Here is a 15,946-nt window from a genome sequence, read left to right on the forward strand (position 1 = left end):
CCTGCTGCACCCGGCATTCGTTTAGAGCAACAAGTGCAGCGCTGGAGGCTCATGATGTCATGGTTAGGCCCCACTCGTGATGTCCCTGCCTCACCCCCTCAATGCAAGGCACGCCCCCTCCAGTAGACTTGCATTGAGGGGGCATGGCCATGACATCACAAGCCTCCTTCCCGCATCGCCCGTCATCCAGCATGGAGCGAAGTTTGCTTTGTGTACCAGATAACTGGGGTGCAGCAGGGAGATTGCGGGGTCCCCAGCAGCAGGACCCCCGTGATCAGACATCTTATCCCCTATGCTTTGGATAGGGGATAAGATGTCTAGGGGCGGCGTACCCCTTTAAAAACATTTCTTGAATCCGCTTATTACTCAACTTTGACTTGACAAAAATACCAGTATACGCTCTAATCATCTGTCACTTGGACTAATGCAACATCCTCCTCTGTGGTCTTCATCAAACACTCTTGTCCCCCCCTCCCCCTCAATCCATTCTCAAGTCTGTTGCCCGACTATTCCACCTCTCGTCTCGTTTCTCTCCTGCCCTATCCCAATCCCGTCACTGACTATTAGTTGCCCAATGAATTCAGTTTAAACTGTTCACCATGACACCGTCTACAACCTGTCCGCCTATACATCTCTGACCTTTTCTACCAATACTGTCCTACAAGTAATCTCCGAACCTCTCAAGACCTCCGCCTGTGCTCTCCCCTCGTCCACACCTCACACACTTGACTCCAAGACTCCTCCTGTGCTTTCCCCATCCAGTGGAACATGCCAACCTGAAACATCCCGCTCAGACGCACCAGGAGCTTTGAAAGCAACCTGAATACCCATCTCTTAAAGGGGTACTCCACTGGGAAAAAAAATTAAATCAACTGGTGCCAGAAAGTTAAAAGATTTGTAAATTACTTCTATTAAAAAATCTTAATCCTTCCAGTACTTCTAAACTGTTGTATGCTCCACAGGAAGTTTTCTTTTTGAATTTACTTTCTGTCTGACCACAGTGCTCTCTGCTGACACCTCTGTCCATGTCAGGAACTGTCCAGAGTCGGAGCAAATACCCATAGCAAACCTCTCCTGCTCTGGACAGTTCCTAAAATGGACAGAGGTGTCAGCAGAGAGCACTGTGGTCAGTGAAATTCAAAAGTCGGAAATTCAAAAAGAAAAGAACTTCCTGTGGAGTATACAACAGCTTATAAGTACAAAGTATAAATAGAAGTCATTTACAAATCTGTTTAACTTTCTGGCACCAATTGAGTAAAAAAAAAATTCCAGTGGAGTACCCCTTTAAGAACAATCTACAACCTATAATAATTCTGCTGCTACTGCACTGCACTGTGAATGGCTGATTCCCTAATCACCCCCAAATGGCTAGCTGTCTCCCTCACCAATTGTCTTCCTCGCCTTTTAGATTGTTTACAGATTTTTACAATCTGTAAAATTCCCTGAAATCAAGTGGGCTATAAAAATAAATAATAATAATCTCTTCATCTCTGTGCTCCTGTGTATATGTAATCTGCTAATGTTGGGCATCTACACCATCTTCTGCACGTTTTACCAAGGTTGACCACACATTGACCACACTTTCCTCTGTCTAATTATGCCCTCCATAAAAATAAAACAGCATAAGTCAGTCTCTGGATGGATCAGCTCACTGAGGGATCAGTTTACATGCAGCCTATAGAGATCTATGGAGAGGGGATGGGAGCTGCAAAGTGAAACAGAGAGATAGATACAGAGACTTTGTTTAAAGCTCTAGTAAGTGTTATCTTTCCTCAGTTCTGAAATCAAAGCTTACACTGCTAAGGACTGCTCTATAATGAGGGTGTGCTATAGAGTGTGCTAGTGAGGCTAGTCTACACCCATTAAAGAGACAAAGCTTGTAAAGGGGAAAACTGGTGAAAAATGCCAGGTTATACAATGGCCAGAAATAGTGTTACTCCTCATTGGCACACAAATCAGCCTGAAAAGCTTCTTGAAGGGTTAGCGACCATCTAAAGCCCCAAGCAATGGACAAATTGGGAGACATTTCTGGAGTCAGGAGAACTGAGTAACCACTGGACACCATGGATATTTATATGATCTCCTGAATAGGATTGAGGATATGTAATTTACAGATCTTACACAATTTTATACAAACTCAGCATATTTTTGTATTTAACACACCCTCCTCTTTAATATGATACCATGTCCCCGGGTGTATGGTTTGCTGGTGACAGTAGTTCTTCATACAAGTCCTGATAGGAGTGCATCATGTCGGCGCTCTGTGAGTTTTTTCCCCTGCATGCTTCTTGCTCACATTAGTGATCTCAACATAACACATTGTTCTACGATAGGAATATTACTGACTCAGTTTCAGGCCCCCTTGATGTGACGCAGGACTGTAGGAGGGTCTCCAATATAAAAATTCTCTTGGCAGTCCCAGTCCTCACCTCTCATCATCTCCTCAAAGATTGTTCAGGTCTGTAAGAGCTCAACCCGTATCATATCTTTCTATCTATCTATCTCATATCTATCTATCTCATATCTATCTATCTCATATCTATCTATCCATCTATCTATCTATCAACCTATCCATCTATTTATCTCATATATATCTATCTATCTCATATCTATCTCGTATCTATCAATCTATCCATTTATCTATCTATCTCATATCTATCTATCATATTTATATATCTCATATCTATCTATCTATCTATCTCAAATCTATCTATTTATCTCATATATATCTATCTATCTCATATCTATCTATCTCATATCTATTATCTATCTATTTAACTATTTCATATCTATCTATCTATTATCTATCTAATATCTATCTATTTCATATCTATCTACTTATTTCTATATATTTATTATTTGCATGGTTATAACTTTATATTGTCAATATATTTTTATATTTTTCAGGTAATACTTTAATCCTTGCAGGTAAGTAAAACTAAAACCTAACCAAATCATCCTGTCTATTAGATATATATGAGCTAAAAAAAAATTCTTAAATTGAACAAGTTTTTTTATTATTCCAGGCATTAGCTTTCTATGAATGGTGTCAGTGAACGGTCACACTGTTTCCAAGTGTTCTGACTGCTACGATATTGTTCTATTGTGGCGAATGAACATGAGTTTAAATGAGTGTTTCCCAACTTGGGTGCCTCCAGCTGTTGCAAAACTACAACAACCAGCATGCCCGGACAGCCGAAGGCTGTCCGGGCATGCTGGGAGTTGTAGTTTTGCAACAGCTGGAGGCACCCTGGTTGGGAAACACTGGTTTAAATAATCTGGTTTTCACAATGTGTTCCCAGACTACACAGGATTTAGGGCAGTGATCTATCCAGCTGTGGAAAAATGACAATTTCCAGCAGGCATGCTAGGAGTTGTAGTTTTGTCACAGTTGGTTAGTCACGTGTTGGGTTTAACTGTTTTAGGGAATATTATGTTCTTTTAGCACTGCGATATACTGAGAATAGATGCAGTATCATATGTCAGAACATACAGTTACCAGTTAGCTGCCTGTTACCCCCCATGAACTCCTATATTGTAATTTGGAACTTTACTGCATGATCTTAATTTAAAGCTTACTTTATTTTTTTTAAAGATTTTTTAAGGTTTTGTTAGATTTATTCTTTAGAATGGTGACATGGTCATTTTAGTGCTCTTACTGCTGATATTAAAGGGGTATTCCAGGAAAAAAAACATTTTTTTATATATCAACTGGCTCCGGAAAGTTAAACAGATTTGTAAATTACTTCTATTAAAAAACTTAATCCTTTCAGTACTTATGACCTTCTGAAGTTAAGGTTGTTCTTTTCTGTCTAAGTGCTCTCTGATGACACCTGTCTCGGGAAACACCCAGTTTAGAAGAGGTTTGCTATGGGGATTTGCTTCTAAACTGGGCATGTCCCGAGACACGTGTCATCAGAGTGGACTTAGAAAGAAAAGAACAACCTTAACTTCAGAAGGTCATAAGTACTGAAAGGATTAAGATTTTTTTTATAGAAGTAATTTACAAATCTGTTCAACTTTCTGGAGCCAGTTGATATATAAAAAAAAGTTTTTCCTGGAATACCCCTTTAAGCTCATGAGAGTCTTCTCCATGACACATAGCTATTTCTTATTTTCTTCATTTTATGTGGCAGGAACAGAGCTGGGCTGTTTGACAGTAGTACACACACAGGCACTGCCTCCCTTAGTTGTCTGGATGATCAGAAAACAACAGGTACTAATCTACCACACCCTGGCATAGTGCTGGGTAAAGTGCACTAGACTGAACAGGTTGAACTATGCTGGGGATGGATTAGCGTACAATACTATAGATGACATGTGAGGAGTTACTGAAACAGCAGCACAGTAAGAAAGGGGTTACACTAAAGTTTGCTAGGCTGCTGCTGGTAAAGATGACAAGCTGTAAGGAGGGGGATTGCATTTATAAGGCTGCACTGTGTATATACAGTCGTAGGAATACAGTAGACAGCTGCTTAGCACATTATAGTTGGTCAGAGATTAGAGGAAATCCTTGATTTACTTTTCAGGAGGAGGACAGGCTCCTATATTGCAGGTATGCAGCTCAGGCTTTCTTCCTCTCTTTCCTGTACATAACACAAGCTAAGCCATGCCCACACTTCATGTGATCCATCTTGATATCTCATTACTAGAGACAGACAGAGCAGATCACAGAGAAGTGAGGCACCTATGTTTCAAAGCTGTTTTTCTGGGGTGTGGAGTAATTTTTTGGCAAATTAAATGGTTTACAAATATATTAGAAATCACATAGGGTAAAAAAAAGAAGGGGAGTTTTCTTTTGTTTGTTTTTTTAAGTACAGTGACCTTTTAAAGTGTACCTGTGGTTTCAGGTAACTTTTTTGAATAAGCAGCTGTGTTTGTACATGGGTAGTAGCACTATTTCTGGCCATTATATAACTTGTATATGACTTTTTTTACCATTTCAAATTTTCCATTGCCCCTGAGCTAGCAGATGGAGACTAGCTGCTAAGATGGCTCTATTCACTGCACACACACACAGAAGAGAAGGGGTTCCTGCCCCTCTATAGCTCTATACACCCTAAGAAGCAGCAGCAAGGAGGGCATTATAGAGCAGTACTGAGCAGTGTAAGCTGTGAACCCAGAACTGGGGTGAGAACTAACTTTAAGTTCCTTTAGCCTCTCTGCAGTGTGTCTGCCTTTGGCTCTCTCCTGCCACGCCCCCTTCTTCATAGACTTCTGTGGACAGTTTGTAATCTGATTTCTTAGTAAGCTGATTGTCCGGCTTCTTGCTCAAGGTGGAATGGAGCTGTTTTTTAAAGACACTGTTGAGTTTAGAAGGAAGGGAGCAGGAAAGGAGTCTGAGGAGAAAAGAAAGAGGCATTTTTCTGTCCTAGATATGGATCCAACCTTTGGGACTTGCACTTATGTGGAAAATGTGGGTTTGCTTTCTCCAGATATTTGCAAGCTATACCATAAATGTATGAATTGGTAATGTCTCTGGATTTTCTTCCATTCACTTACACAGGCAGGCTTACAGCGAGTTTCCCGCTGCAAGTTTAAGCCGTGGCGGATTTTCGGCAGTGATAAAACTGCAGCAATATCTGCTGCCGAAAATCGGCTAAAACATGCTGTAAACTGACCCGAATAAAAGTACCCTAAGTAACCGAAACAAAAACTGAAATAAAATGCATTAGACAATTGCAGAATTTTTATTCAAAAATCATTAAATGGGTATTTCAGGAAAAAAAAATTTTTTTTTAATCAACTGGCCCGGAAAGTTAAACAGATTTGAAGTTGATCTTTTTTTTTCTGACCATAGTCCACTCTGCTGACATCTCTGCTTGTCTCAGGAACTGTCCAGAGTAGAAGAAAATCCCCATAGCAAACCTCTAATGCTTCGAACAGTTCCTGAGACAAGCAGAGGTGTCAGCAGAGAGCACTGTTGTCAGAAAGAAAAGAACAACTCAACTTCAGCAGCTGATAACTACTGGAAGGATTAATATTTTTTTAATAGAAGTCATTTACAAATCTGTTTAACTTTCTGAAGCCAGTTTATATGAAAACATTTTTTTTTCCCCTGGATAACCCCTTTAATCTTTATAATTATTGAAACACTACTTTAGTGTCATAATAAACATAAAAAGATACAAAAAGCAGGAGTCAGGTAGAGAAAAACACTTGTCTATTGAATTATATTGTTCTCACCTGTTTAATGGAATGTACGTCATGATCCAACAATAGATGGGAACAATACAAAATCATACAGCAACAAATGAACTAGGATGCACTTACTGCTCTCAGACCCATATGGAGGGCACTCGTGAGGATCACTTCAAAGAGGAAACACAATATAAGACCAATCTATACTGTCATCCTCCATGAATGGATGCCTTTCAAAGAATCATCTAGTGCAGGTACTGATTCTCATTGAAGAAACCAGCTGGTGCATGGAGACCTACGGGCAATGACCCCTCAATGACGCAGTTAATTCTCCTTTTAGATTTTGTCATTTGGTATTTTGCCCTCCTCACTTTTTTAAAGCCATAACTCTTTTAATTTTCCCATATGAGGGCTTGTTTTATGTGGGACCAATTAACATGTCATTTATATTCTGTAAGACAATTATACCAAATTTATATTGGTTTGTTTTAATTTTAATTACATTTTTTGTTACTTAAAAAATATTTATGATGTGACCAAAAATCAGCAATTCTGATATTTGGTATTTTTTGTTTTCGTTTACGCAGTTTACCACAAAAGGTCATAAACGTTGTATTTAAAAGTTTGGACAATAATGGATAATGTGATACCAAATATGTTCTTGTTTGTCTTATGAGTTACAAATGAGAAAAGTGGGGGAGGGAAATTGAATTTTAAATTGGGGTAGGGGATTTTTCTTATATATTTTTAACACTTAAAGGGGTAAAAAATTTTTTACACTTCTTAAAACTTATCCCCTATCCGCAAGATAGGGGATACGTTTTAGATCACAGGGGGTCCGAGGGCTGGGCCCCCGCGCGATCTCCTGTACGGGGCCCCAGCTCTCCCCTGGAGCCGCGCAGGTTACAGACTACAAACAATCCCAGAGTAGTCTGATCCTGCACTAGTTTTCATGTATTTTTATTCTACTGTCTGTAGGTCATCAAGAGGAGAGACGATAGGGAGTAGTGTAACACATGACTCCAGGATCAGACTACACAGGGTTTCTGTGTAGTCTGTAACCATAGAAACACATATGTCTACATAGGAGATGTATACTCCAAAGGCAGAAGTTTTATTCTCTACGCTCTGTTCTGATCATTTTGTCATTCTTCATTGCAGCTTGTAGACAAGTTATGGAATCTACAACAAGTAGCTGGTATCTCCAGCTGATCTACTTACTCATGGTGACCTCAATCTATGCCAGAGCTGTGTATAATATAGAATCTCATAGACATCTAAGCTCCGGGAGTCTTGGAGAAATTGACAATGAGTGCTGGGAAGCGGCGTCACGCAAGCTGGTGGAGATGAAGAAGCTCAGAGTGGCAGACACTATCATGGGGCTCTGGGACTTCATGCTCTTCTTGAAAGAATCGGCCAATCCCAAGCACAACGCGCTTTTTGATGGTTTGGCACAGGACTTCTGGGACATATATGTAGACTGCGTCCTCTCGAGGTCTCACGGGGTGGGCAGGAGACAAGTGTCATCGCCTAACCTATCCTTTTATCTACAAAAACCTATTAAAGGTAATTCCTGTAGAGGGTAAAAAGTTGACTGTGTGATTGTAAACACTAGGGTCTATAGCAATGGCTTAAATAAAACTAAACCAATATGGCCGCCATTACAAATCCCACATGGCAAGATGATAGATAAGGAGACCTACATATTTTGAATGTACCACAATGGATCTTTACTGATCAATCTGCAAGAGAGTATAAAATTTATACATTAAAGGGGTACTCCGCCCCTAGACATCTTATCCCCTATCCAAAGGGACCTCCGCGATCTTGGCTGCGGCATCCCAGAAATCCGGTGCACAAAGCGACCTTCGCACGTGTCGGTTGACTGGCGATGCAGAGTGGAGGCTAGTGACGTCACGGTCGCGCCCTGCTCTTGACGTCACGGCCATGCCCCCTCAATGCAAGTCTATGGGAGGGTAGACTTGCATTGAGGAGGCATGGCCGTGACGTCACCAGCGGGACGCTACCGTGACGTCATGAGCCTCTGGCACTGCACCCGACGCTATAAACGAACACGGGTGCAGCAGGGAGATCATGGGGGTCCCCAGTGGCGGGACCCCTGCGATCACATATCTTATCCCCTATCCTTTGGATAGAGGACAAGATGTCTAGGGGCGGAGTACTTCGTTAAACAGAAACTAAAATGCACAAGATTGGGGATAAGTGTCTGAACGTGGGGGAACCGATTGATTGAAACCCCCGTGGTCGCCTGTGTCACCTCACTGAGCCCCGGCCCCCACCTTCTAAGACATACTAGTCCCGGGAGCTCATCTCAGAAAGTGGGGTCTGGAAGTGATCAGCGGTAAGAGATGGTCACCATTCTGGAGATTGCGGGAGGGGTCCTAGAGGTCAGACCCCCCCGCTATCAGACTCTTATCCCCTATCCTGTGGTCTGGGGATAAGTTTTTATTTCCGGGACAACCCCTTTAATGTATTTGGGAAATCTTATTCCAATGTAGTTAACTACACACCGCTATAACAATATATCAATCTGCACAGAATTTTGACCTTGAAACAACATAATGGTAAAAGGTGGAGATTCCCTTTAAAGGGGTACTCAGCTGCTCAGCGTTTGGAACAAACTGTTCCGAACGCTGGAGCCGGTGCTGGGAGCTCGTGATGTCATAGCCCCCCCATGACATCACGCCCTGCCCCCTCAATGCAAGTCTAGGGGAGGGGGCGTGACGGCTGTCACGCCCCCTCCCACAGACTTGCATTGAGGGGGTGGGGCGTGACATCATGAGGGGGCGGGGCTATGACATCACAAGCTCCCGGCATTGACTCCAGCGTTCGGAACAGTTTGTTCCAAACGCTGAGCAGTGGAGTACCCCTTTAAGAATACACAACATGTCGCTCTGTTTAGTAACTCGCGTTTTGGTTTTCTTTGCAGGAATTTCCCCTTTAATAAAACCCTGGATTTAACGTGTGGACAAGTGGAATCCGGTCATTTCATTCCGTAAATGTATTTATTAAAATCAGTGTTCGTCCAAGAAGGTTCTTATGTCTGATAATCTATTCTATACCAAGGTTGCCTTCTTAATCTGCAAATCTATTAAAAATGTTCTGACATAAGACGATCTCTCAGGTAGGCCACAGATTCCCTCCCACGGAAAAACCAAATGATTGTGCGATGTCATTCGTGAGAAATGTGACATTTTTGTATTATGAACCAATATAAATACTGGATTTGTCATAAGTGGAGATATGTTACCTGCCTGCCGTATTTTATCGATATGGAATTTATTTATATAACTCGATTAAATAAAGATTATTCATATTTTTGGTACCCAAGAACTTATGACATTGTGTGAGTTATGCCCATTTGTATTTCCATTTTTGGTTTTAAAGGTAACGTGTCATTAGAAAGTGACCTATTGTCTAATTACATTCTTAGGTTAAACTTCCATTTCCAAGCAGTCTCCTCCTTATCATCACACATAGGATTACAGTAATAGGTGACACCACTGTATAGATAACAGAGGTATACAAAATAGCTGTTGCTTACAGATCAGTCTTTCCCTTCCCAGTTGAATGACCTCTGTGTAGGTCACAGAGCACTCACATAAACCTTTCCCATTCATGCCAATGGGATGTTGCTTATGTCCAAGGGGCTTACTGTAAAGCATATCTCTAAATGCTTTAAACACAGCTCAGGCAAGATGGTTGCCCCCATAATATTGTGAAAAAAATGTAATTATAAATTACAATCAGGGAATGCCTTCTTAGAACCATAACTTTTTATAGAAGCCATATGAGCGCTTGTTTTTTGCAGGACAAGTTCTACTTTTTAATAAATGTTGCATTAAAGTGGCCACCCCTACCTAAAATGTAAGAATGCAAGTCCACATGTCACACTCAATCTTTTTAATGGGCCCTTTACTTTACCATAATATGTGATGAAGAACAAACAAAAAAGATATTATTTTAGAATAGAAAAAATGTACCGTAATTCTGAAATTTTTTTGTTTAGTTTTTAGATAGTTTACTCAGCAGTAAAAAAAAAAATTTTTTACCTTTATTCTGCAGCTTAGTACGATAACAGTGATAACACATTTACATAGCTTTATATATATCAACTGGCTCCGGAAAGTTAAACAGATTTGTAAATTACTTCTATTAAAAAAATCTTAATCCTTCCAATAGTTATTAGCTTCTGAAGTTTTCTGTCTAACTGCTCAATGATGATGTCACGTCCCGGGAGCTGTGCATGATGGGAAAATATCCCCATAGGAACTGCACAGCTCCCGGGACGGGAGTCATCAGAGAGTAGTTAGACAGAAAACAACAACTCAACTTCAGAAGCTAATAACTATTGGAAGGATTAAGATTTTTTAATCAAAGTAATTTACAAATCTGTTTAACTTTCCGGAGCCAGTTGATATATAAAAAAAAGTTTTGGCCTGGAATACCCCTTTAAGTCAATGATTTTTGCTTGCGGTCTTTCTTCTGTGAAAATTCTGCTAGCGGAATTTAAAGGGGTTCTCCACCATAAGGTGATTTTAGTACATACCTGGCAGACAGTAATGGACATGCTTAGGAAGGATCTGCGCTTGTCTTGGGGCTAAATGGCTATGTTGTGAGATCACCATAACACTGTGGCTAGCTTTTTGTGAACTGGTATTTCCTGTTGGAGTTCGTTCTTTCAAAGTACACATCCCATAGTTCCTTGTTTGTAAGTGTGAGGTCACTTTTTTCCCTCCTACACATCAACCTCCCCACCAAGTGAAACACAAATTAGCTGCATTCCATTTAAAAGACCAGTGTTTTCTAACAGGGTGCCTCCAGCTGTTGCAAAATGATCTCTCTCCCACCCAGCGGTCACTTCACCCATTATAGCAGGACAGGCTCCCTTTGCACACCTGACTAGTGATGTCATGTCTCGGAATTGCGAGACTACTATCAAACACAGGTATAGACACCATATTATGAACTACACTAACTTTACAGCCCCTGTAGCATAGTCAAATACAAAAAATAATCCTGGAATACCCCTTTAAGCTTTGGAACACCTGCTGCGCATAAAGGATATAAAGGATCAACAGGATCAGCCTTCTTTTCCCTAATGTGTGGTTTGGACCCTTACAATCCGGTTACATTTTACCTTCATAACATGTAAGACAACAATAAAAAGAGAAAATTTGCAATGAATAAAGGTAATAAAAGTCCAAGATGCTAACTTATATAATGTGTACTGTATATATGAGGCCCATTTATCTACCTAAAGAGTACATTAAAACTAATTTTGCAATTGCACTCCTTCTGTTAAATAAAAAATCTTTCTAATGTACTTAGTTTAAAAAAATATGAAGTTTTCTATGTTTTATTTGTGCTTAAAAAAGCTGCAGCTAGGTGTCTCCCTACTTGTCCAGAGCACATTTCTCCCTATCTCTTGCACAGACGTTGGACTCTTGCTGGTCTGGCAGGAGTCCAAAATCAGGAAATGCAGACTGGAGTGCTGAAGGGTGTGTGTGCAGCCTTAGCCAATCATAACTAATCTCACACTGAACTGCTCTGGGCTGTGTGTAGCAGAGTGAGGGAGGAAGTTCTCCCCTGTATGGCTTCAGATGATGTCACGCATGCTGGGGCACGCCCCTTCCCAGTCTTTGAATCTGACTGAGACTGTGCAGAAAATACAGAGGGATATCAAGGTAGAAAACTAAAAAATTATAAAAATAAAGGCAGGGGGTGGTTTATCATGATGGGGGCAGTGACCTGGGAGGATTATAAAATTTAACAAGATCATGACAGGTACCCTTTAAATTCAATCACTGACACTTATGCTCTTTTAAAGAGGTTTTGGTATGTTGTTGGGGCTGCAGAGAAAATAAAGAGGTATACTTACCCAGCCTGCTCCCCCACTGCTGCCAGTCTCCCCAGCACCCAGTCTCTATTGTGGCCCTCTTCTTCACTGGTTGCGGCTGATGAGAACTGAGAGCACAGAGATCAGCTGCTAAATGGGCATATACTGCCCATATGTAGCGTCAGCAGAACTAAAAATTTTGGACATGACCCCCTTATGTGATCCAGTGACTAACATAAGAATGAAGCCTCAGGGTATATTCACATAGCGTAAAAATGTGCGCAGCGTCGGCCCAGAAACCAGTGTGGACATTCTGCATATTTGCACAATCCGTATCCATAGACACTATGGGGGAGATTTATCAAAACCTGTGTAAAAGGAAAAGTTGACCAGTTGCACATAGCAACCAATCAGATCGCTTCTTTCATTTTTCAGAGGCCTTTTCAGAATGAAAGAAGTTATCTGATTGGTTACTATGGTCAACTCAGCAACTTTTCCTTTGCACAGGTTTTGTTTCTGAGCGAGATCTGCAGAAAGAATAGACATGTTTCTTTTCTGTCTGCGGACACCGGCATCAGAATTTCCGCAGCAAAAACATCTGCCGCGGACATTCCATGTGCGCAGTGCAGCAGAATCCCATTGAAATCAAGGAGACACTGCTGCAATGGAATTTCCGTGCGGAATATTCCAGGGGATGATTGACCTCCATTCTTGTGAATCTGTTTTAGATTGTCTACCATAGTGAAAGCTATAAAGAATCTTTCTATTAAAAGTAAAGTAAAAAAGTTATACAAATTGTATTATTTATAGTAACATTGAGTCTTTATTTTAAAGTATTATGCTATATTTATCTGCAAATAAAGAGTCAGTGGTGGTAGCTGGAGATGAGCGAAGTTACAGTACTACGATTCGTCACGAACCTTGCGGCTCGGCAGTTGATGACTTTAGCCTGTATAAATTAGTTCAACTTTCAGGCGCTCCGGTGGGCTGGAAAAGATGGATACAGTCCTAGGAGAGTCTCTTAGTACTGCATCCACCTTTTCCAGCCCACCGGAGCACCTGAAAGCTGAACTAATTTATGCAGGAAAAGTCATCAACCGCCGAGACGAGACGTTCGTGCAGAATCACTGTAACTTCTCTCATCTCTAGTTGTAACTATTCACAGAACCTATATTAAAGGGGTACTCCGGTGGAATTTTTTTTTTTAAATCAACTGGTGCCAAAAAGTTAAACAGATTTGTAAATTACTTCTATTGAAAAATCTTAATCCTTCCAGTACTTATCAGCTGCTGTATAATATAGAGGAAATTATTTTCGGATTTCTTTTCTTTCTGAACACAGTGCTCTCCGCTGACACTTCTGTCCATTTTAGGAACTGTCCAGAGCAGGAGAGGTTTGCTATGGGGATTTTTTTCCTGCTCTGGGCAGTTCCTGACATGGACAAAGGTGTCAGCACCTTGTAGAGTAGCAAGAAGAATAGAGGGATAAATAGAAAGAAGTGTAGGTATAGGATCAGACTACACATTTGTAGTCTGTTGCCATGGAAATGGATCTACATAGGTACTGAAGACAAATAATGGTGAGAAATCTTTCATCGAAACGATTAGTGAAGTTGCTTCATATTTCACTTTAAAGTAGTGTTTCCCAACCAGGGTGCCTCCAGCTGCTGCAAAACTACAACTTCCAGCATGCCCGGACAGCCTTTGGCTGTCCGGGCATGCTGGGAGTTGAAGTTTTCCAACAGCTGGAGGCAGCACTGGTTGGGAAACACTGCTTTAAAGGCATTGGCACCTAAAATAAAATGTTGTGATGGTTTACTTAAGACTTTACGTTGTAATTTTGCAACAGCTGGATGAATAGGATAACCACTGCTGTATGAGACTGAGACATCCAATAGAAATTAATACATATATTATACGTATCATGCAAGGACTCACAGATAATGCGTTACAATGTATCTGTACACAGAATTCTCTATTTTAAAAAAATAATAATAATCCCGTTTGCTCCTTTAGTCCACCATTTTCACACCTCTGGCCTTCTGCAGGGCTCCTCCCCGAATGGGAACCCTTTTTAGGGCAAGTTCTGTATCAGCGAGAGGGCCTCCGGTGAGCTTAGATGGTGTGCTCTCCACAGACACAACCGGGCCGCAACCAACCTGCAAAACAATTGTTGAATTTTTTTTTATTGTCATATGTTTTTGTGAAACTTTTTTAATTAACCCAAAAAGATTTAAACATAAAAATGATTGTAATTACATTGTATCTTATGTTAAAGTGTAAATGCAAAGTCTGTGCTGCAGTGGGATACACTTTCAAAACTCCCGGCAACTCTGTAGCCTGCTGCTAAAGCAAGGGGGGGGGGGGGGGGTCTACTGAATTGCCGGTAGTCCCATGTCTATGAGACCATTGACAGGGCCGGCATTAGGGCGGGGCAAACCAGGCAATTGCCTAGGGTCCCCATACCCCAGGTTCCCAGCTGGCTGCTCAGCATAGGCCTAATCAAGCCCAGGCAGCCCGCAGGGGGCCCCCATCACATTGTGGACATCCCTGTGTCCTGAAAGATCTTTTCGTGACACAAGGATGTCTCTGTTACCTTTCTGCGGCGGCCCCCGCATTAGCTTTAAAAACGCAGGGGCCGCCGGGAGGTAGCCACGCAGGGACGTCACTGACGTCCCATGCGTGTGCCCATAGCAACGGAGGAGCGGAGCATCAAGGAAGACACGCGCCGGCCAGCATGGTAAGTCACCGGCACCAGCTGGCAGCATGTCATCTTCGGTGTTCCGACCACCGCTCCTCCGGGACCTACTGCTATGTTCTAAAGGCCATAGCAGTAGATCGTGACCGTGGACCGGAGGACCGGTGGTCGGAACATTGAAGTGGGGCAGTACACAGACATACAGCCTCCAGCCATACAATGTATATGGCTGAAGGCTGTATGTCTGTGGGGGAACCATACTGCACCTAATGTGGGGAACTGTACTGCACCTAATGTGGGGAACTATACTGCATCTAATGTGGGGGAACTATACTGCATCTAATGTGGGGGAACTATACTGCATCTAATGTGGGGGAACTATACTGCACCTAATGTGGGGGAACTATACTGCACCTAATGTGGGGGGAACTGAACTGCACCTAATGTGGGTGGAACTGTACTGCACCTAATGTGGGGGGAACTGTACTGCACCTAATGTGGGGGGAACTGTACTGCACCTAATGTGGGGGGGAACTGTACTGCACCTAATGTGGGGGGAAGTGTGCTGCACCTAATGTGGGGGAACTGTACTGCACCTCATGTGGGGGAACTGTACTGCACCTCATGTGGGGGAACTGTACTGCACCTCATGTGGGGGAACTGTACTGCACCTCATGTGGGGGAACTGTACTGCACCTAATGTGGGGGAACTGTACTGCACCTAATGTGGGGGAACTATACTGCACCTAATGTGGAGAACTGTACTGCACCTAATGTGGGGGGAACTGTACTGCACATAATGTGGGGGAACTGTACTGCACCTAATGTGGGGAAACTGTACTGCACCTAATGTGGGGGAACTGTACTGCACCTAATGTGGGGGGAACTGTACTGCACCTAATGTGGGGCGGAACTGTACTGCACCTAATGTGGGGGGAACTGTACTGCACCTAATGTGGGGGGGGGGAACTGTACTGCACCTAATGTGGGGGGAAGTGTACTGCACCTAATGTGGAGGGAACTGTACTGCACCTAATGTGGGGGAACTATACAGCCAACCTAATGTGGGGGAACTATACTGCACCTAATGTGGGAAGCTATACTGCACCTAATGTGGGGGAACTATACTGCACCTAATGTGGGGGGAACTGTACTGCACCTAATGTGGGGGAATTTTTGTTTTGATGGGACTTTTCAATTGCCTTTTAGATATTTTTATGTTATTTGAAGTGACCAAAAATGTGCAAA

General features: G+C 42.0%; 2 protein-coding genes across 3 annotated transcripts in view; one reads left to right on the plus strand and one right to left on the minus strand.

Annotated features, from left to right (window-relative positions):
• FAM237B (family with sequence similarity 237 member B) overlaps window positions 1-15,946 on the plus strand; it is a 56,895-nt gene that overhangs the window by 5,968 nt on the left and 34,981 nt on the right. Inside the window, exons 2-5 of the mRNA XM_056519150.1 lie at window positions 2,334-2,458; window positions 2,908-2,928; window positions 7,303-7,707; window positions 9,092-9,286. Of these exons, the coding sequence (XP_056375125.1) occupies window positions 2,334-2,458; window positions 2,908-2,928; window positions 7,303-7,707; window positions 9,092-9,123 (583 nt within the window). The 3' untranslated portion in view covers window positions 9,124-9,286. The remainder of the gene's footprint in view (window positions 1-2,333; window positions 2,459-2,907; window positions 2,929-7,302; window positions 7,708-9,091; window positions 9,287-15,946) is intronic.
• The window catches only part of CFAP69 (cilia and flagella associated protein 69), a 59,138-nt gene continuing 56,240 nt past the window's right edge, over window positions 13,049-15,946 (minus strand). For both annotated transcript variants that reach the window (XM_056519147.1, XM_056519148.1), the window contains exon 23: window positions 13,049-14,159. In XM_056519147.1, coding sequence (XP_056375122.1) covers window positions 14,013-14,159 — 147 coding nt within the window. In that variant the 3' untranslated portion in view covers window positions 13,049-14,012. The remainder of the gene's footprint in view (window positions 14,160-15,946) is intronic.

This window comes from Hyla sarda, chromosome 5 (assembly GCF_029499605.1).
Source record: "Hyla sarda isolate aHylSar1 chromosome 5, aHylSar1.hap1, whole genome shotgun sequence".
NCBI classification, from domain to species: Eukaryota; Metazoa; Chordata; class Amphibia; order Anura; family Hylidae; genus Hyla; species Hyla sarda.